This window comes from Balaenoptera ricei, chromosome 13, assembly GCF_028023285.1.
Source record: "Balaenoptera ricei isolate mBalRic1 chromosome 13, mBalRic1.hap2, whole genome shotgun sequence".
Lineage (NCBI taxonomy): Eukaryota > Metazoa > Chordata > Mammalia > Artiodactyla > Balaenopteridae > Balaenoptera > Balaenoptera ricei.
This window is the reverse complement of record NC_082651.1, coordinates 65,040,087-65,060,751: the sequence shown is the minus strand read 5'-3', so window position 1 is coordinate 65,060,751 and position 20,665 is coordinate 65,040,087. Positions and strand designations below refer to the sequence as shown.

The window sequence follows — 20,665 nt, the reverse complement described above, 5'->3', positions numbered from 1 at the left end:
ATACCTATTTCATTGGGCTGTTTAAATGATTAAAAGAGCTGTTATATGTTAATGCATGGCACACAGCTCTCAACCAGTAGTTGTTAACTGTCATTAGTATTAATGTTGCTACTATTGTTACTATGACTCCTATTACTACTTTAAGAAGTGAAGAGCGGGAGACTAGCTTGCAGTAAATGGTAAACTGCCCCTCCCACTCCACCCTGCCTTCTGCACCCACTACCCTCTTTGCTGTTGAATTTTCAAGCTCTGGCACAAGCAAACACAGAATGTGGGACGAAACCAGAGGAAAACGTGAGAAACATTTACCACTTCTCCATTCTTGTTAGAGAGAAACCACAATGACACACTCCGGGCTGTGTTGGCAAGGTCAGTTCTTGCATTGGCTTGTGCCCTGGTTCCCACGAGACGAGGGAGTCAGAGTGGGAACTTGAACGAATGGAGCAGGGTTTGTGCCAATCCTGCGCCGAGGGACAGGGGACCAGAGGCCGTGTCCAGGGTGGCAGGAGCATGGACCTTGTCTGCAGTTCTGGGTCTGCCGCCTGCCCACCCTGGAACCTTAGTTAGGCAGGTGGCTTCATGCCATTTCAGTCTGTTTCTTCTCTGAGAGACAGAGATAAATAATTACTACTTTACAGCCACTGAGGGTTCCAGTTGGGTTAAATGGCTGGAAAACTAACCGCAGCTGCAAACGGAAGCTGGTTAGCCACATGACTTGTTTCCTTATTATTTACATTTTTATTCAAGCTCCTTGAATGTTTCCTGCAGTCCTCTATCTTATCGTAGGAAGGAGCAGTGTAGAAGGGGTACCCCACACCTGGTCTCAGGGCCATTCTTAGTGGGGTGCTGGGCCCAGGGCAAATCCCTTTGTGTGCTTGGACCCTTCACACCAAAACCCCACTATCCAGCAGCCATGGTTAAAAGGCTATGGGGAGAGTGGGCTGTCAATGCTAGAGATAAAAAGGATTTTCTAAAAATGTGCCTTAGGGAGTGAGTATTATAAAGGCATTTCCTAAGACCTAGTCAGTGTCAGGCACTGTATACCCATCTGTAGCACAACGCCCATTGTTAATCTATAAGGCAGTTGTTACAACACCTTGTTACATTTGAATCAACCAGGGCCTGCTGAGAGGCAGGTAATTTGCCCCAGATCCCAGAACTAAGTCCCTGAGCTTCCAAGCTGGACTCCACTCCACACTGCACTGCGCTAAAGGGACAGGCCAGCCTGTCCAGGTCGCCCAGTTGACAGTGCTGAGGGCACTTAATGAGAACCCCTGGTCTGCTAAACGCTAGCCAAGGATCCTTTCTTCCTTTCATTTTTTTCATTTAACAAACGTTTGTTGAGAGCGTAGCCTGTCTGTTGAGACCTAGGAGTACCCCAGGGAATCTGACATACAGTCCCTGAACCAGGGAGTTTGCAGAGCAATGGGAAATACCACAGGAAGACCCGGGTTGCATGTGGCCTGAAGCTTAAACATTTGAAAAGCCCCCTTTAGGAAAAAGAATACAAAATTAGGAATATAAAATTAGGAACAGGGCCTTGGAAGGAGCAAGGGAGGGGCCCTGAAATTTAAACTGTATTAGCTTTGCTGTAACTCTGCCTTTGGTGAAAACCAACAAGTAGACCAGCACTAACAACAACATGTATTCAGGGCTGATGGGGGAGCATTTCTCTGGGAAGAAGTGCTGTCTAAGCTGAGACCCACAGGATGGGGCAGGGAGCCCTGGCAGAGGGAATAACTGGGTGCAGGACTCAGGTCAGGAAAAGGAGCTGGCGTGGTTTTCAGGGAGTTAAGAGGGAAATGTCCTTTCTCTTTCCTTCACTACACCCCAGGCCTCAGCAACCCTCCCACAGCACAGGGACCTGAGGGGGCCACAGCCTCGAGGTTAACAGGATGCCATCCCAGGCAGGGCTTCCACCTTTCCTCCAAGCTCCCTGGGGAATCTCAGGTCCCAGAAGAGGGCTCCCATGCTTGGTTCCTGCACCCCACCAACAAAGGCCTGCCTCGGCTGGGCCTGGCTTGACTCTCCTGGTTAGCTTGTTTGCATTTGCAAGAATAAAACAATCCAGAAAAGCTTCCTTTGTTAGAAGTTAAGGACAGAAGTGCAACAGGTTCAGAGAAAGAAAAGATAGGGGAGGGGAAGGGAAAAAAGCAGACAAAGACTGACTTTTATAAGAAAATCCTTCAGTGAGGTAAGAATTTGAGAGATAGCTATCCTCACCCAGAGGTGGGTGCAGGTAGTGCCCCCCAGCCCTCCACCACCACCCCATCCCAGGAAAAGCAATCAGCAGGGTGCCCAGTAGCTCTCAGTTCCTCAGGGGGCAAAGGGCGTGTTTAGCGCCTTCCCCGCTGGACCAGGATGCAAACGTGCCCCAGCCAGCACTCCTTCGTTAACTAACACCCACATCGCCCAGGCCACTTAGGCAGCTGAGGGTGGGTAGAACGGCCTGCACGTCTGAGCCGATGTCTCCGTGCAACCCACCAGCTGGAGCAGCAGCCTTTGCCTTGCAGGGCAATGAGGCGTCCTTGGAGACTCAGTTTCCAGGGAAATGGGAGAAGAGCCACCCACCAGTGACTTGATCATACTCAGATAAAGGGGGTAAGGTTGGTCTTGTGGGAGGCCCCATCTAGGGAGCCAGGTTCTGCTCTGGGCCCTGATCCTGTGTCCACTTGAGTCCCTTCCCTTCTCTGAGTTCCAGTTACTCTCATCTGTAAAATGGGGGATGATAATATTTGCTTTGAACTTGTGGTTGAGAAGGGAGTAGTAAAGGAGGGATAGAGGTACACTCTTCCTTAGAAGTTCAAAGTACAGAATAGTGTTCTACATCTGATGCTTGTGCCTGGTGACTCACTTTCACCCCACACTGCACTGCAGCTTCTCCCAGGTTACCTGGAGGGAGGACCTTGACCAAGTTCACTTGTGGGTTGAGAATTTCCCCCCATCAGAAAATAACAGGTGTCTCCCACCACGCCACAACTTTCACCAAAGATAAGGGCAACTTGGCATGTTAATGGGCAGGGACAGGGAGGGGCTGGAAGACGCTGTCCTCTCTAGACACTGCAGCCCAGCACACTGCTTTCTCCTGTTTCTTGACCTTTATCTTGACTCGCACCTGCACCTGTATCTCTCTTCACAACTGTAGAGGCTTTGTAGCTCTTTTTAACACATAAGGTAGGGAAAGAATGAGGATAATGAAGAATGGATCAAATTTATACTATAGGTTAACCCAAATGGATCATCCTAATCTCCAGCAAAGAGGAAAGGACCAAGTGGGAAACAGCTCTTTGCTCACCAAAAGCCATGCTCCCTTCACCCTCCTGGCACTTGACCAGACTGTTTCCCTTGCAGTTATATGTGGCCATGTGACTAAGTCCTAGCCAATGGGATGTGAGCAACCTGGCCCATAAATACCTTTCTGACTCCACGATCCTTCATGATCTTTTCTCTTTCTGGATGGGTCCATTGGCTACAATCCCCAGGGTGACTGTGGAAGCCTGAGAGGAACAGGGCCACCCCTCTGACCTATTCACCTACTCAATACCGTTAGGTGAGAAAACATAAATGTCTCTTGTGTTTGAGCTTTTATATATTTGAGGCTGTATCTCCATTAGAGCAGTTAGCCTACACTAATTGAAACAGAGCAATATAGCCCACAAGTCCCGCCATCTCCAGGAAGCCCGTGCTGATCTCTTCCTTCTTTGCACCATCTATACCTCTATCAAATGCTACCTTATGTTGCTTTCTGATCACTTCACAGGAACGTAAGCTGAAATTTAAACTAGGGACTCATGTCTTCCTTTTTTATTTTATGCCATGCCTAGCAAAGAGATGCTTAATAGTTTTGGATTAAACCTTTTCTTCCTTCTGTGCATTTAGTGGGAAGTTCCTCCACCAGGAATGTCATTTCTCTTTCTCTCTGATATTCTACCCTATGTCCGCGCCCACTTTCCATCTCTCTTTCTTCACGGGGGCTTCCCTTACCACTCTAAGCCATAGTGATCTTTCCTTCCTTCGAAGTGTATGGCACCTATGGTCACTCACCTGACATTTTCATCGAGAAAACATTTGCATTATTATCTTAGCATTCTGCAGTGTAATTAATGATGCATTTAAGAGATGGGCAGAGGAAGAGAAGAACAAAGGAAACTGGAAAGGAGAAGCCAAGGAGGCAGGGAGAACATTTTGGAGAGCTCAGATGTCATGTAAACCAGGGGAAGAGAGCATTTTAAGGACAGAGGGGAAACAGCATCCCATGCTGCCAAGAGAGTGGCCAAGCGAGGTATTCACTCCAAAACTGGGCTTAGCAGGGTGGAGGTGACTCGTCCCCTCCATGAGAGAGGGCTCAGTGAGCCTCATGGCATGGGCTGAGGAGGGAGTGGATTGTAAGAAAATAGAGAACGTGAGACTAGGTAATGCTTAACTTTAGGGAGGGAGGAGAAGAGGTTTGAGAGGTAGCTGGAGAGAGATGTGTGGTGACGAAAATATTTTTTAGGATGGGTGAGACTTACTGATGGGAAAGAATAGTGGAGAGGGAGAGGTTGAAGGTGAGGAGTGAGGGGTGATCAGCAGTGGAGTCCCTGAAACGGAGGGGTGGGTAATGGATCCAAGGCACAGGTGGGGGCCTAAGTTGGAGGGACCCGCTTCCGTGACAACCGGTGGGATGGAGAAATGACACTCATCCTTTCTTCCTTCCTAAGTGGTTGTCGGGTTAAGTGGCAAAGTCAGGTCAGCCCCCAGCTGATGGCTTCTGTGTTTTTTAATAAAAGGAAACCAAGTTATCTGCTGGAATGAGGGGAGCAACCTCTGTGGGGACCCCAATCCTCTGCCATTCCCAGTGCTTCCCATTCTGAATGTGACTTCTCCAGCAGGGTTCCTTGGCCATTTCTCACAACCCTCACCTCAGCTTTGGAAACTGACCAGCCATCTTAAATCAAGAAAAAAGCAGGGTTGGTCTCTGTGGCCCACAGGGAGGCCCTTTGAGTTCTAGCTCCTCAAAAACCTGGACCGCAACTCCTTCATTTCTGTTTTTCCTGGACCCAGCATGGATTTAACTGGCAAACGGATGGCTTATTGCTCTAATGCAATGATAGGAACATAGTTCTTCACTTTGAGAAGACTAGTTGTTAAAAAAGAAAAAGAAAAAAGACAGAACATTATTCACAGTATTTTCATACCGCAGGTGCTCGCTGACTGCATCTGTCCCCTGCTCCCGATGGGCATGTGGGTAAAGCCAATGGTCCCGTGCCAGGTGGTCTGCCCCTTGACCTCAGCTTTTAAAGAAATCCTAGAGCTCCCAGCGTTTGGAGCCCCAGTCCGCGGACACAAGAGTAAGCAGAGGCGGTCAGAGCGCCGGAAAAACCGGGCTGGGCGCGCTCGCGTCCGCCAGAGGGCGCTGTCGGCTCGCGGAGCCCGGCGCGGCGGCCGCAGGCCCCGAGGTGCCCTCGCGACGCCACCCAGCAGCCCCACTGACTTATCACTACAGCCCCTCGTTGCCTTGGAGCGGAGCGAGCCAACCATTGCCAGGGCGCTCATCTGGGCAAGGATGGGAGAGGCTAACAAGATTTGTGACACTCTTTTCAGAGGGCCATCCTTGTGACGAATATTTATCGAGCGCAAACTTGTACCTACCATGTCCAAGGTACTGGGGAGCAGGTATGGAGATGAGTCATATTTCAGAGAAGGGGCAGAGTTAAGACAGGTACCAAATAAGAGACTTATAGCTGACTGGGCAATAAGAAGTGAGGAGGAGGTGGTAGGGGAGTTCAGGGAGGACGATGCAGAGCTTCAGCTGGGGGAATAAGGACCGGGCCCGCGGAAGATGTGGGCCTTAAAGGAGAGAAAGAATTGCCACCCTGCATCACATGTTGGTTGTAACAAAACCCGTGAATTTAACCTGTTCTGGTTTTACATTTGTTATAACTACATGATCCTTATTGGTAACGAGAAGCAATGTTCCCTGCCCTGGAGCCCCAGCTCCTTGATCCTGAAAAGTAAATTAGAAGTAGAAATGGATTAATCAAATGTCCAGAACTTGTTAGAGATCTATAACCTAATCTGAACAGTCAGATCAGTCTTTCTGCTAATTGATAAAATATCCACAGGGAGCCTCGGGAAACAGCTGCTATACTTGGTGCAGGTATCATAAAACCATCTGCCGAAAATACATCTGATTGGTGTTAGGAGAGAAGAGGTAAAAATAGAGAAGTTGAGGAACAATAAAGTCCTTTTGTTTTCAGGAAGACCTCTGTCAATATCATAGTCCCCCGAGAATTACTGTAAGTCTATAATATTGTATTTCACCCAGGCCAGTTAAACTTGAAACCAATACATTAAAACAAACCTGAACCTTAGATTTACAGAAATTTTGTTTCCGAGGTATTAAAATGGAATTGGAGTTATTATCATTACATGGCATTGCATTGGTTCCAGCATGACAATGTAGAAAAAAGGTGAACTTAAACTAGTAAGTGCAAGCATTGGTTTTGACCTCTAAATAGTGTTTTGGTTATTATGATTATTTTTTTAAATTTTCTTGTGTGGCAAGTCAGTTAACCTCTCTAGAACTGAGTTTCCTCATTTAATAGAGGAATGTAATAAGGATTAAGAATATAGGCCAGGTAATCTCTCAAATCCTGCAGGGTGAAACAAACAAGTTTTAGTTCTATTGAGTCCAAATTCCTCCTTAGTGCTGATTTGGTTCTGAAGTCGCTTGAAGGACCTGCAGGTCCTGTGAAGTTAGACATATTGAGGGAAGGGGAAGAGGAGCTTAGGTGGTTGCTAGTCTGACACTTGGTAGGATTCTCCAGTCACCGGAAGTCTTCTGTATGCGGTGGCCCAGGGCCACTGGGCGTCAAACGGTCCCACTCTGACTGTGATAGCTGCGCTCCCTAAATGACTATAGCTCTTTCTGACTGTGCCATTTATCTGCCATTTACTATGTGCTACCTTGAATTATCTCTAGGCACCAGTTATCTGAAGACAGGGTCTAGGGCAGTCTTCAGTGCTATTCACCAAATAGTCCAGGCTCCTCACCTCTGCGGGTAGGAGAACTTCCCAGCCCCCTCATGTCTGGGGAAGGGAGGCCGCGTGACTCGTTCTAGCCAACAACTAGTGAGCAGAAATGGAGGTTAGCACTTCCGGTGGGCTATTGAATTGCCTGAGTAAGACCCTCTAGAGGTTCTTTTGCTCTCTGCCTGTGACCAGCTATGTTCCAGAAGGTGAGAATGACGTGAATGAGTGACAATGATGCTGATATGGAGGCAGACCTGCAGCCAACCCTGCCATGGACTTACAGCAGTGTGAGAAGAGAGCTCTGTTATTTTTAGACCTTGAGATTTGGGGACTGTTTATTAGAGCAGCATGAACTGGCCCATCCCAACTAATAAAGGGTCACTGTGTGTCATCATCTTCATTTCCTCAGTGCTCTAGATGACACGGCACTCAATACCGACTGCTAAATATATGAATGACTGCCTGAATTGATCTTTCTATCTCCCCCACTGGAGTAGGAATCATCCACGTATCTGTTTGTTCTCCCTAGAGCACCTGCCCCAGTATTCTGAACATAGCAGGTACTCAGTAAAGACGGATGGGTTAATTCATGGATTTAAAAGTCCCAAGATGCAGCCCAACATCAGAGCCAAAGAAGATGTGGTATGTGATACTATTTTCCATATGGCACCTGAGAGAGTGGGGCTCAGGGTCAAAGGAACTGAGGAGGGAGGGGCACCAGGCCCTCTCCTGTCCACATCCACCTTTAAGCTCTATGGGGTTACCTCTGATCCCTCCATCTCTCTGCAGGGTGTGAGTGAAGCTTGGTTTCTGGGTCATTGCAACAGAGTTTAGAGCAGAGACAGGGCCCAAATAAGCAGACATGGCAGGCCAGATATGGGCCAGAAACAGGAGGGTGGGCCTAGGGTGGGGTTAGAATTGGGGTTGGAACTAAGGTGGGGACTGAGCCAGGGCAGGGCCAACAAAACTCTGCAAGGTTTTCTGCTGCTGTGCTCCTGCATATTCCATCACAGGGCCCAGGTGGTTGGACTCTGTTTCACGGAGCATGTGTGGAATGTATGAGAGACCCTGACCAGGCAGACCTTTGCAGAAGCCATTAACATCCTGTAAATGGCAACAACCAGCAGAGCAACAAGGCCATGAATCTGAACGCGCTAGTCTAAGGTTCTGGCGCCCCTCCCTCCTTCCTTTTACCCAGTTCAACAATATCCACAGACCGTTTCATTTTTGATCAGATGGAGTGTAAAGCATACTCAGACTTGGAGCTTCTGTTTCTCTGACATCCTGTGTTTGGGGTGAGTCTTCTGGGGAAAAATTACAGAAGAGAAAAGTATCCATCCCTGAAAAATGGTTTTTTTAAAGTGTTAACTCCAGTTATAATGCTTCTCCACTTTAGAGGGATCTTTGTCTCTCAAGGAGGAAGTTCAGACTTCCTTTGCAGGCTCCACAAGGCCTTAATTATTCAGTCCAACCTACCTCACCTCCTCTTACCTCACAGGCCAGGTACACCTGGTCCCTTACTCATCCCAAACAGCCATGCTCTTACCTACCTGTGCTTTATACACTCTGTTCCCGTTGCCTCCAATGCCCTTTCCTCTCCTCTTTGCCTCTGAAGGAATTCCTGTTGAAAAGCCTAGGCCTGCCTGGTGATGCCTTCCCAGGCAGCCCCAGGCAAAGCGTTGATCCTTCTTCCGTGCTCTCCGTGCTCTCCGAGAGGCTGGTGCAGCCCTCCATTGGCTACTATCATACTGCCCTGGGGACTCTTGCTCCATCAGTCTTTTTTCCATGAGCCTTAATTTTAAAAGGAGAAGGTCACCATCCTGATCGTTTTTGTCAAATTCTTCTATCACTTTTCTTCCCTCTCCCAAAGATCACAAAACAACTAGGCCATAGTTGGAATCCAAAGGGTGTTTTACTCAGTGTCTATACCCATGGCTGTCCTGTCTTTCAAGACTATACAGGGGCCAAGAAAAGGATGAAATAGGCAATAATTATTGATTGGACTTTTACATTGTAAAACTTCTGCCCTGCAAGGGCTTGTTTTTCTTTTCACATGAAATCTGGAGCAGAGGGTCATTTTAGACCCACTGCCCCTACTCCTCAGGTAAATTTAAGGGTTTCCCCCGAAAGAGGCTCACATCTGGCCTCTCCATGGTGCCCCTGGAGGATACATATTTTCATTCAGCCAAGTTTGAGAGGAGGATGGTGAGAGATTTATTTAGAAATAAGGATGTAATAAGGGCAGGAAATTAGCAATGTTTGTATGTAGACAACCAGCATTCTCCCTTTTTATTTAAATATTTTTCCAACACAAAACAGAAAGTTTGTTTGGCCAAGTTTTTTAGTTACCCCACCTTCCTCCACCCCCAGACAGAAAGACTTGTAATTGAAAGGAAAGGTGACCCTGGGCTTGGCTGCATCTGAGGATTGCAGGCTGATTTATTCACATGGTGTAACAAACATTCTGCTAAGAGGCAGATGCTGCCTTCCTGTAACCTTACCCAGGTCCAAGGAAATGGTATTAGAAACTTGTAACTTATTGGTTTTAACAACGCCTGGTCACTGGGATGGCAACAGACCCTATTTAATATCATTGGGGTTCTTGCCTGGGGAGGTGGTGGGAATATAATATCATGCCAAAAGTTCAAGTTTAGTGTGTCTTTAATTCTAAACGTATTTCCTGTTGAGCACACAGAAGAGGAGGGATTCTGACCAATGTCCTTCAATCCTTGTACTTCTCTGTTTGCAGGTAAGATAGGACTCTCCCAGAGAAAGAGTAGAGAGAAGGTATGAAACACTCAAGAATCCCTAACTTCACAAAATCTGTGCCTTTCTCCACTGCTCCAAAGGGCTGGGGCTGGTGTGGGGCAAGTGAAGCCCTCATCTCGGGCACAAAATTTCAGGGGTGCCAATAAACTCAGTAATACAAAGACTATTTTAATGCAATATTTTAAATTATTCAAAATTTGGATATTATGTTCACCCTGGAATTCTACATTCGTTTTGATTTTTTAAAAAAAATATTGCATTAAAATATTATTTGTCTTGATGGCCGAGTTTGTTGGTAGCCCTTCAATTTTGCCTCTTTGTCAGGCATCGTAGTCATCTCTCTCTAGCTCTTGCTCTGCTTCCAAATGCATTTTTAGAAGATCAAGCCCTATTTGCCATTCTCGCCCATCACATGCCCCATGAAGGGGGAAACGTGTTTAATAAGAACAGAATGATGGCAGTAAGAAACAAGGAGGAAAAAGTTCTGATGATCAAAGAAATAAAGTTAAACAGCAACGAGATATCCCACCTGTGCTTTGTCAAACGGACAGATTTTAAAATATGCCTCCAGTTGGTGGGAGTGGCCCTGGAAGGCATAACTTTTATATCTTGACATTTTACATGTGAGCGGTCTCGACTGTCCTTAAGACTGCATGGTAGCTCTCTCTCTACCCTGCTGCTCAATCCAACAGGGCGGGCTTCGAGAAATTACTTCTAAATTCAGGAGAGCGCAGTGGCTGCAGGCCTTCAGAGAGGATCTGCCTGGGGCTTTTCTAATCATTTTTGCGACCTGTGTGCTGCACTTGGTATCCTGTTGTTCCAGGGGCCTGCCTTCTTCTTCACCTTTAAGCCTTTTGAAGCCTTTAAGCCACAATGATAACCTTTTTTCCTCTGAGAAAAAGTGATCGAGAGGTGGGTTTCAAATTTTGGCCGACACTAACCAGACTCGAGAGATAAACACTCAGCTTACCACGATTCCTACAAACTCCCTGACTTGACTTGGCACACGGGACAGGGCCGAGGTTTTCTTTTTCCGTTTGCACAACCCCCCGGCTCGCAGGTTGCGGAGATGACCTCTTCCCAGCGCTGTCCTTCTGCTGTTCCAGCCAGGGCCGCGACCGGGACCTCCGCGCTCTCCGCCCCGGCCTCCCAGGTTCGTGTCCCCAGGCGCGAGGCCGTCCCTCGCCGGGCCGCCTTCCCCGTCCTCGGCTCCCCGCGGAGGAAATTCTTCCCCAGCAGCCCAGGGCTCGCCTCACGTGATCAGCCGCCGCCGCGGCTTCCAGCGAGAGTTTAAAGGTTACGGAGGAAATTAGCACGGACACAGCCCCTCGCCCCTCGGAGGACGCACCCCGTTTTCGCGCAGCTGGGACGGCCGCTGTCAGCGCGCTGATCAGAGCCCCCAGAAGGGCACAGGCAAGGTCCAGAGTAAATATGAAGTCACTTCGTAAAATATAAACAAACAAACACACAAACCGAGCCGGGGTGCTACTAAGCTTTCACTTGTCAACAAGTTCTCGCAGCCCGAGAAGTCTGGGACAGACCCCCAAAGGGAGAATGCCCCCAAAGAAAGGGAAGAGAGAATAAATGTTTTAAAGCTCACACGGAGCCTTGCACGCCCCTCCCTTTCCCCCTTCCCCCACCACCGCGGAGCAGAGCGTCTCCGGACAGAATGACAGACAGACCGACCAATACTCCGCAGGCTGCCCTTGCCAGCCACGGTCCGAGGAGGGGTGGGACCGGGGGAGGGTCCCGAGTCCTCGCCGGCTGCGCGACCCCTGCCACTTATCCACCCTCGGCTCTAAAAGACAGTGTTGGCCGCAGAGCCTGGAGAGATGCGCGGCCCGCTCGTCTACCGGCGGAGACCACAGACCAGGTATCGACAGCCGGCGGGCTCGCACCCCAGCCCCCAAGGCCGCCACTCCACGGGGTCCCGCGCGGGGTCCCGGTCTGGCTCCTCCGCCCGCCACCGCGACCCCGGCAGGCTTGCCCGCTCTCGATCGTCCTCTCCTCGGCTCACTTTTCCCGTATTGCTCCCCCAACCGGCAAAACTTTCTATTTCCCCAAACACAGGAGCGCGCCCGCGCGCGTGCACACACACACACATACACACACAAACACACACACACACACACTGACGTCTTTTGCGCATTTCCTGCATTAGAGGGAGGGAGACTCGCTCGCACACCGACGGAGGGAGAAGAGACCGAGGGGGAGAGCGGGCGGGCGGGCGGGCGGCGAGCGAGCGGCAGCCGAGAGCTGGGACGCGGGGAGCGCGGCAGGCGGGCGCCGGCGCCCGGGAGGTGGGGCCGCGCGGAGTCGCAGTCCCGTCCCCGCCGCTGCGCTGCGCACCGCTCGGTGCCGGCCTGCGCCCCAAGCCTTAGCGACGGCCACCCCGACTCCCGAGCCCGCGCGGATGTGAGATTCCCGACTCCTGGCGCCTCCCGATCGCCGACTGCGGCGCGGCGCGGCTTCGCCCAGGAGGAGGCGGCCGGGCTGGCCGTGTGGCTTGTGGATTTTTAAAAATTTGGCTCCGAGGAGGACCATTTCCTCTCGACATGCATCCCTCCGGATAGACTGCACATCCCTTGGTCCATCCCCCGCCCCGCGCGGTCAGAGGCAGGCGCTGGGTGTGCGAAGAGGATCCGGGTTGAAATCTGCGCCCCCGGTTCTCGTCCCCGCCCCGTCTCACCGCCCCCTCCCCCTCCCGGAGTCGAAATTTCCCGGGGATTATGTTTCGGAAAGGTAGGTAAGCGCCGGGCGCGGCGCCCGCTTCCCCGCAGCCCGGACCCAGTGAGGCGGCGAGGCGACGACACAGCCCCCGCGGCTTGCAACGGAGCCAGCACCTCATCTCCTCTTCTGGAGGTGCTGCTGTTTGGGGGGGGGGGGAGAGACTTGCTCCAAACACGGACGTCCCCCAGCTCTCCCCCCCTCCCTGTTTTCCGTTAGGAACCCGGCGAGGAAATACATGCACTGGCTGAGAATCGCCCGCGCCAGGGCGCAACGCTACAAGGTGTAGGGAGAGTGTGCGGTGGGGCGAGAGGGGACCCAGGAGTCCCCGTGCTCGGAGCGCCGCGGCGTCGGTTCTTCGTTCCTGCCCTCGGGGCGGACGGAGTGACCCCGGCCCCCACTCCCCGCCCCGACCATGGTAGTGTTCAATGGCCTTCTTAAGATCAAAATCTGCGAGGCCGTGAGCTTGAAGCCCACAGCCTGGTCGCTGCGCCATGCGGTGGGACCCCGGCCGCAGACTTTCCTTCTCGACCCCTACATCGCCCTCAACGTGGACGATTCGCGCATCGGCCAAACGGCCACCAAGCAGAAGACCAACAGCCCGGCCTGGCACGACGAGTTCGTCACCGATGTGTGTAACGGGCGCAAGATCGAGCTGGCCGTCTTCCACGATGCCCCCATCGGCTACGACGACTTCGTGGCCAACTGCACCATCCAGTTTGAGGAGCTGCTGCAGAACGGGAGCCGCCACTTCGAGGACTGGGTGAGTTGGGCGCCTCCTGGTCCAGGAGCCCGGCTCTGGGGTTCCGGGGGAAGACTCTTGGCCTTGGCTTTGGTCGTTGGGCGCGGGGTCTTAGTGCCCTCTGAGGTGTGTGTGTGTATGTCTCAATTACCTTGGGGAAGCACACTCCACTTCGTAGTTGGGAAGAAGTAGGCATTGGGGCGAGGAAGAAGAGACTTGGAAAGAGGGTACGGCCCTCTGCCCCCTCCAGACAGCGGGTGCTACAGGGAGCTCGCAAGCTGGGAGCCCCGAGCCGCCGATGCTGAAGGCTGGCCGAGAACCCGGCGCCTTCCGCAGGCGCGCGGTGGGCTGGCTGTGTGTGATTGTGTGCGTGGGGGTTCCTCCGTCCTTGGAGAGGCACGTGGAGCCCTAGACTGAAGGCTTCGTGCACGTCCTGGCTTTGTCCTGCGTAGCCTGAGGGACTGTTTTCTCTTTCCCTCCGGGAGGAAGCTAGCTTGTTTCTATTCTGTTGCCTGGCAGTTAGCTCATCTTCTGACATACGGGGAGAAAAATGTCTTCTCCTCTAGTCCCCTCCAGGGTCCCAGAAACATCGGCCCAGCTGGTTTTGCCCAATGCATTGCCTATCCATCCGGAACGAGTGTTGTATTCTACAAATGGTTCTGCTAGTGAGTAATTGGAAGTCAATGCTTTGAATCCGACTTCAAGTTATATCGTTTCCCTGTTTTGATTTTCAAGACACTGTGCAATGAGATACTAAGTCTGAGACTGAGTTAATTGATTACATCGTCAAAATATTAGGGACTTGGAAACAGGCCTTGTGCACATACTATAAGCCAAATGCATTAAACCTTGGCATTTGGAGAAGCAGGGAGAAGCAACCTTGCTTTAGCTCTTTTTTTAGAGGGAAGGTGTTCAATAAGGAAATGTATTTCTTTATTTTCAGATTTGTTACATGTTTCCACCGAGAGCAGGTGTGGCTCTGGGTATATATGTTTTCAGGGTTCTTTGGTCTACCCAAAAAGAGAGATATCTGATCCTCATGGAGAGATGTTTAACTATTGAAAATGAATAACTTCATGATTGTCCTATGGTCAAAGGTTGCACACGAATCACCTTGGCATATTGCCTTACATATATATACATATACAAATACATATATGTACACCCATATATATACATATATAAATGTATATATATTTTAAGGATATGGAATTTTAGGGGGAAATAGGAAAAAGCCTCTTCCCTTTATGCTCACAGCTGTGATGTAGTCTGCCCGAAACCATGGTTACGGGGCTTACAGGGAAGCTCCAACAAACCACACCAAGTACAGCCCTAGAAGATTGTGGCTTACACTTTGGGAAGCAGGCAAACCTTTATGGAATCCCAAAGAGCACAGTGCTATTCCATTCCATTCCAGTTCACCAATGGCCCTTGCCACTGCCTCCCTCCCACCACTGGCGTTCCCATGCATTCCCCATTTCCTCTCCACACTGGCCTCCAGTCCTTTCACTCATGAAAGCGATGCATGTCTGAGGGGGAGCTGAAGGTATAACTAATTTCAAAGCCAGATCTTAACACCGAAAACCTGTGGTTTTCAAGTTGTTGTTGTTGTTGTTGTTTTAGAACGGGAAGGGGAAGAAAAAGCTATGACTCTGGTAGTGAGGAGATGGGGCCTTTTGCCATGTATTCAGATGAAGGAGTTGGACAGTGAGGCAGAGAGCAGGTAGGGTGAACAGCAGGTCTGCTTTTATCCACATGCAGATGCTGGTTGGAGGGAAAGGTGTCTGAGTGTCTCTGATGATGCTTTGCTGGGGCCCACCCAAATCTTGGGCACATTGGGGCACCATCCCCACTTCGGAGCACGTCCAGTGAAGTGTGCATTGGGCACTAGTCTTGTTTGGCTATCATTCTCTAAGGTACTCAAATTCACGTTGAACTTGGCCCTAGACCAGATCATCTAGTGCACAGGCAAATTTCACAGACAAGGACGTTGAGTCCCAGAGCAGCTAAGTGGGTACCTGAGGTCATGTGACAAGCAAAGGTGGCAGAGTTGGAAGGAGGGACCACACCTCCTATTGCTCACGGCTCGCCCGGTGGAGAACGGGCCCCTCTGGCCTCCCAGTCTAATTCTCCTTGCAGAGTCATGTGCTGTGTCCCTGATGTTTTTATTGTACATGATAATTTAAACTGCTTTCAAAATCACTGTCTCTTTTGCCTTATAACAAGTGTGAATTAGGTATGACAGGTATTGGATAGATTCAAAAACTTGAGATACAGAAAGGCCAAAGTCACAGGATGAATCAAGTAGTGGAGCTTGTTCTGTTTGCCCATTTGTGGTCGTTTCCACGAGGATTCTTTGGCCACTCTGGTTCTTCCAGACTGAGGGTGAGGATGCAGCAGCAGAGGTGACTGGCCCTTGGAAACAGACAAGTTGCAACTGGGATGGCTAAGGTCACCTTTCCCATCCCCGTCGGTCAGGGGACACCCACAGAATCACACCTTTGGGTAGAATTTCCTAGGCTCTGGCTTCTGTGCTCTTCACCTGACAGTGATGAAGAGATGTGGCTGAGAAATCTGACCTGGAGTAAGGAGATGCAGAGGGCATGCAACAGCCGCTTCTCTCATTGCTGTGGAACATTTCATTCAGCTACATGATGAATTCCCACGTAGTCACTCAGTTCTGGTTTTGTGCTCGGATCCAACCAGGGACGTTTAGCTCTCTGGGTAATCCAGGAGTAAAAGAGACCATGGGTTACTCTCAGGAGGCTCGGTTTCACTAGGGAAATGAATAGATCCATATAGACACTTAAGTAGCAATTATGTTATAAATGAGTGGTACCTTAAGTATGTTACAGGAGTTCCAAAAGGGAGTGTGCTGGGATGGCTGGAAGAATCTGGAGGTTCCTGGAAGGAGGCATGAATTGGGTGTGAAATGATGGGTAACATTTAAAGAGATATTTATAAGAGGAGACAGTGTTCCATGGGCACGGACACTCTGGAATAAAGGCAGAGGATGCCTGTGGTCAGAGACACATGGCTGAAACTGAGGGTGCCTGTCAGAAAGGACAAAGGCAAATTTGAAGTTTCCCAAATTTAAGACTTTTATCTGAGTGCTGCCTGTACTATTACATATTTACTTAATATTTTTAAACATTGATGCTTTTATTTCCCACTGAAGCCCCAGTATTCATGAAATCACAGGTTTGGATATTGTAGTTACAATTTTTCTTCATTTATATTAACATAAACATTGGGCCTCTAAAAGAAAAAGAAAAGTTTATCTCCGGTGCCTCTTAAAATCATTAGTGCCACGGGGGCCACCCTCTGGAAACACTGGAGTGGGAGAAAGTTTAGAAAACTGAGGTGGATTCTAGAATGTTTAAAACCAGGATGAGATCATTATTCTCCAGACCATGAGAGATGTATCAGTTATGATGACAAAAAGGATTGCTTTAAAGAAAGCTTATTACAGAGAGAGGGGAAGATTTCATTTGTACTTGAAGCAGAATCCCATTAAATACTATTGCCATAGCTTGTTTCCCAAGAACTAGATAATGACGCTACTCAGACTTTGGTGTGCAGAAGAATCACTGGTTGAGGGGCTTAAAAATATAGGTTCTCCTGCCCCACCTTCAGAGCTTTTCATTCTGTAATTTAGGACGAGTGCTAGGAATACTCATTTTTAACAAGATGTCCTGGAGATTCTGACCAGACCATACCTTAAGAAACACTGAATTAGAATAGAAATTGTGGGCAGGAGAAGTCTCCAGATAATTAATGTACCAAGACTTTGTACGTAGAAATGTCCTGAGATTTTTGAATGGACTTTTATCATTCTTAAAGCAAGATTTATAAGCAGGATTGGGTAGACTAGAAGTATTGGGGTTCCCATGAGAACCAGAGGCTGAATGAATGCTGGCTGGAGCAGCGCTTGCATTTAGGACAGATGATGGGGGAGCAGGGGGATGGCAGAGAGGGTGGGTGGAGCGTGCCGCTACAGCTGGCTGGTCCTGTCACACTCTGGAGTTTGCTCTTTGTCACCCCAGTAGTCTATATCCTTAGCCTCAGTTCTCTCCTGTTCTCCCCTTCCTGCCTCTGAAGATATCTTTGGTTGGTGTCACTCCCGTTCTTCATCCTGTGGAAGAGGCACTCATAACAGTGCTAATGACAGAAAGTCATTGTCTGAGAGGTGGTTCGGCAGAGCACCTAAGGGCAGAGCGCTGGAGCCTGGCTGCTTGGGCTTGAATCTCACCTCTACCACCGACTACTTTCGAGACCTTTAGGGAGTGATTTAACCTGTTTCTGTTTCTTCTTCTGTAAAAAGTGGGGATAGTACAAGTCCCTACCTCTAATGAAACGGGCTTGTCGTGGGGATAGAAGGAACACATGAAGTGCATAAGCCAATGCCTGGCCCTCAGTCAGGGCTCTGTGAATGTTTAACAACTATAGCTATCATTGTTATGTCCCCCTAAACCTACCATGGGGCTGGCACTTGAGAGGGTTCTTTCCTGAGTTGATTATTATACAGGACCTAAGGAAGCCAGTTTTTCTTAGCCTCCAAAGTATTTTTCATTCGGGGAGTCTCATTTGGCAAGGAATCGGACTCTAGTGTTTCTGTTTCATTTTTCCAAAGTAGCGCGTTGACAGGGCTTCTCAAAATTATCCCACCCTGCTGACCCTGGGGGATAGGCCGATGCCCCTTTTGGAGAGGTTAGGCTTGGGGGGCTGGCGTTCCCCCTGGGCCCCAAAGCCCTTGGGGAGAGTCTTACAATGCAAAAGCCAAACAGAGGGGCCTAGTGGTTCAGATGGTGGTGCCCTGGGCAGAGCCTGAGGACACGTGTTCCAGGGAAACTACCCTAGCTGAGTGTTCTGCTGGTGGCCTGAGCACATGTTGATATACGCTGCCTAAAAGCCCATCTCCTCTGTCTTCAGGACTCTGGTCAGGCAATCTTTCGGAGGATTTCTGAAAACTTCTATTATCATTTAAATAGAGTGAGGTGGGATGGTCTGGAAAGGGGCGCCGAAGCCCTGGGAAGGGTCCACACCCACTTTGTGGGCACCTATGCCTTGAATTCGTCCCCCAGCACCTGAGGTTCCAGATCTCTCCCTGCTCTACTTCCTACCGACTCATATAGTACTTACCATCTAATTAAATATTGCTCCCCATGGTACATAATTACTTATTTAACAACTACCCTAAGAGTTGATTCTTGACCCAGTGCTATCATAGAGAGCTGCTTGACTTTGTGTGCCCGAAGTTAAAGGGCCTCGAGCCTCATGGGCTGTCAGGGCTTGCCTGTCTGTCCTGTTCCTCTTTCTCTGTGTCTTTGACCAGCAGCAGATCTGGTGAATATTTAAGACCATCAGCTCCCTAGCTCCTCAGTGGGCCCCTCACCCTGAATCTGTGAGCTCGAACTTCAGGATGCCTGGACCAGTCACTAGTTGTGTGTCTTTGGGTACGTGACTTAGGCTCTTTAAGTCTGTTTCTTTGTTTGTAAAATGGGAATATAATAGTTCTTACCTCTTAGGGTTGCTGTGAGAAATAAGGGAATCTATGTAAAGTTCTTAGCAAGGGGCCAGGCTACAGTACATTCTAACAATTTTTATTAATATTTGAAGGGTTATGTGCGTGTATTTATAGTTTTAGAATCTTAAATCAGAACATATTGTCCAGTGAAAGATATTTTTCTCTTTGATTTGTGAATGTATTTATATGAGAAGTCTCACATTGTCTAAAAATAAAGTTGATTTAGTTACACTTAACAATTGCCTTTTTGGAAATATTAGAATTACTTGAAATGAGATTGTTTTGGGAAGTCTAGAACTGTGACCACTGGAGTCAAAGGTTAATTATTTATTGAAGCATATGAGTAATTGGAAATAGGAATATTTGGGAGCTGCTGTTTCGGTTTTGCTGTACCCATTTCATCTAGTTTCATGGGTTTAAATACATTCTCAGTGCTGTTGACTCTAAATTCCTAATTCCAGCCCATACCTGCTCTTGAGCCTCAGAACTCATATATGCGACTGCCTTCTTGTCATGGCCATATGATGGTATAAAGGGCATCTCAAACTCAATTATGTCCCAACCTGATGTCCCCCCTCCCCAGTTTAAGCATCTCGTAGTTTTCCCCATCTCAAGAAATGGCAACTCCATCCTTCCAATTGCCCAGGCCATTCTTGACGCCTCTCATTCTCATGCACCCCGCCCTGTATGCAGTCCCTCAGCAACATCTCTTGTCTCTGCCTTCAAAATATGTCCCAAATCTGATCAGCTTTCCATACCTCTGCCGACGCCACTCTGGCCCAAGTCCAAGTCATCTCATGCCTGGATTATTTCAACAGCCTCCTAAGTGGTACCCCCTGCCCCAGCTTCATCAGATCATGTCACTCTGCTCACAAACCTCTCAGGGTAAAAACCCTTATCACCATCTGTAAGACCACCATGGTCAGGCCTCCTGTTATGACCTCTCTGACCCCATGGCCCAGTACTCCTTACCGTTCTGTCCTCTCCCAGTCATATTGACCCACTTGACACCCTTACACTTACTCACTATGTTCCTGCCTCAGTCTTTGCACCTGCTATTCCATCTTTCTAGAGCATTCCTTCCTCAGATACCCTCATGGTTCAAGTCTTTACTCAAATGTTACATTCTCAGTAAGGCCTTTTCTGACAATCCTGTCTAAAATTTTACTCTTCTCCTTGAAACTTTATATGCTCCTTTCCTGCTTTATTTTTGCTTTTTAGCTCTTATCTATCCTATATATTATATAGTTTTCTTATTTGTCTTCATCTCTAGCACCAGAACAGAGGTTCAATAAATGTGGAGGTTTTTGTTCACTGCTCTATTCTTGGTACTCAAAACAATTCCTGGCACACTGTTGCATTAAAGAATGAATTTAGTCAAACAAAGATGTATTCCCCTAGCACCCTCTGTGGTCTAGCACTGTGGTAGATACTGGGGGCTTGATAAAACAAAAGTGGTGTATGGTATCATTCCTGCCTCTGAGGAGTAGGAAGTATAGTTGGGAAGACCAGTAAGATAAGCAGTTGAGTGAATTCCTTAAACGATCTTTCTGTATGGTTGAAAGAAGTAAGGAGAAGGCAGAAGAAAAGGATATTTTATTTTATAAAACTCTATGGGATCCTTGAAGATGTTTTTATGAGAGAATGCTGTATTATTTCCATGAGGCAATTTGCACCAAGCTGAAGCAACTCCATCAAGTCTGAGGTTTCTTTATTTTTTATTTTTTTCCAGCCTACTGAGATATAATTGACAAATAAAAATTATATACATTTAGGGTGTACAGTGTGATGATTTACTATACATATACATTGTAAAAAATTATATATGTGTATATATATACACAGACAGACATATATATATATATTCTTTTTCAGATTCTTTTCCA

The 20,665-nt window shown here is 48.6% G+C and overlaps 1 protein-coding gene across 3 annotated transcripts in view; it reads left to right on the top strand.

Annotated features, from left to right (window-relative positions):
• Nucleotides 1–11,561: 11,561 nt before the first annotated feature.
• PRKCE (protein kinase C epsilon) overlaps nt 11,562–20,665 on the top strand; it is a 604,085-nt gene continuing 594,981 nt past the window's right edge. Inside the window, exons 1-2 of one of the 3 annotated variants that reach the window (XM_059943431.1) lie at nt 11,562–11,656; nt 12,730–13,273. In XM_059943431.1, coding sequence (XP_059799414.1) covers nt 12,926–13,273 — 348 coding nt within the window. In that variant the 5' untranslated portion in view covers nt 11,562–11,656; nt 12,730–12,925. Of the gene's footprint in view, nt 11,657–12,054; nt 12,526–12,729; nt 13,274–20,665 lie in introns of those variants that run through there. The other 2 variants (XM_059943429.1, XM_059943432.1) reach the window with 2 other exon arrangements.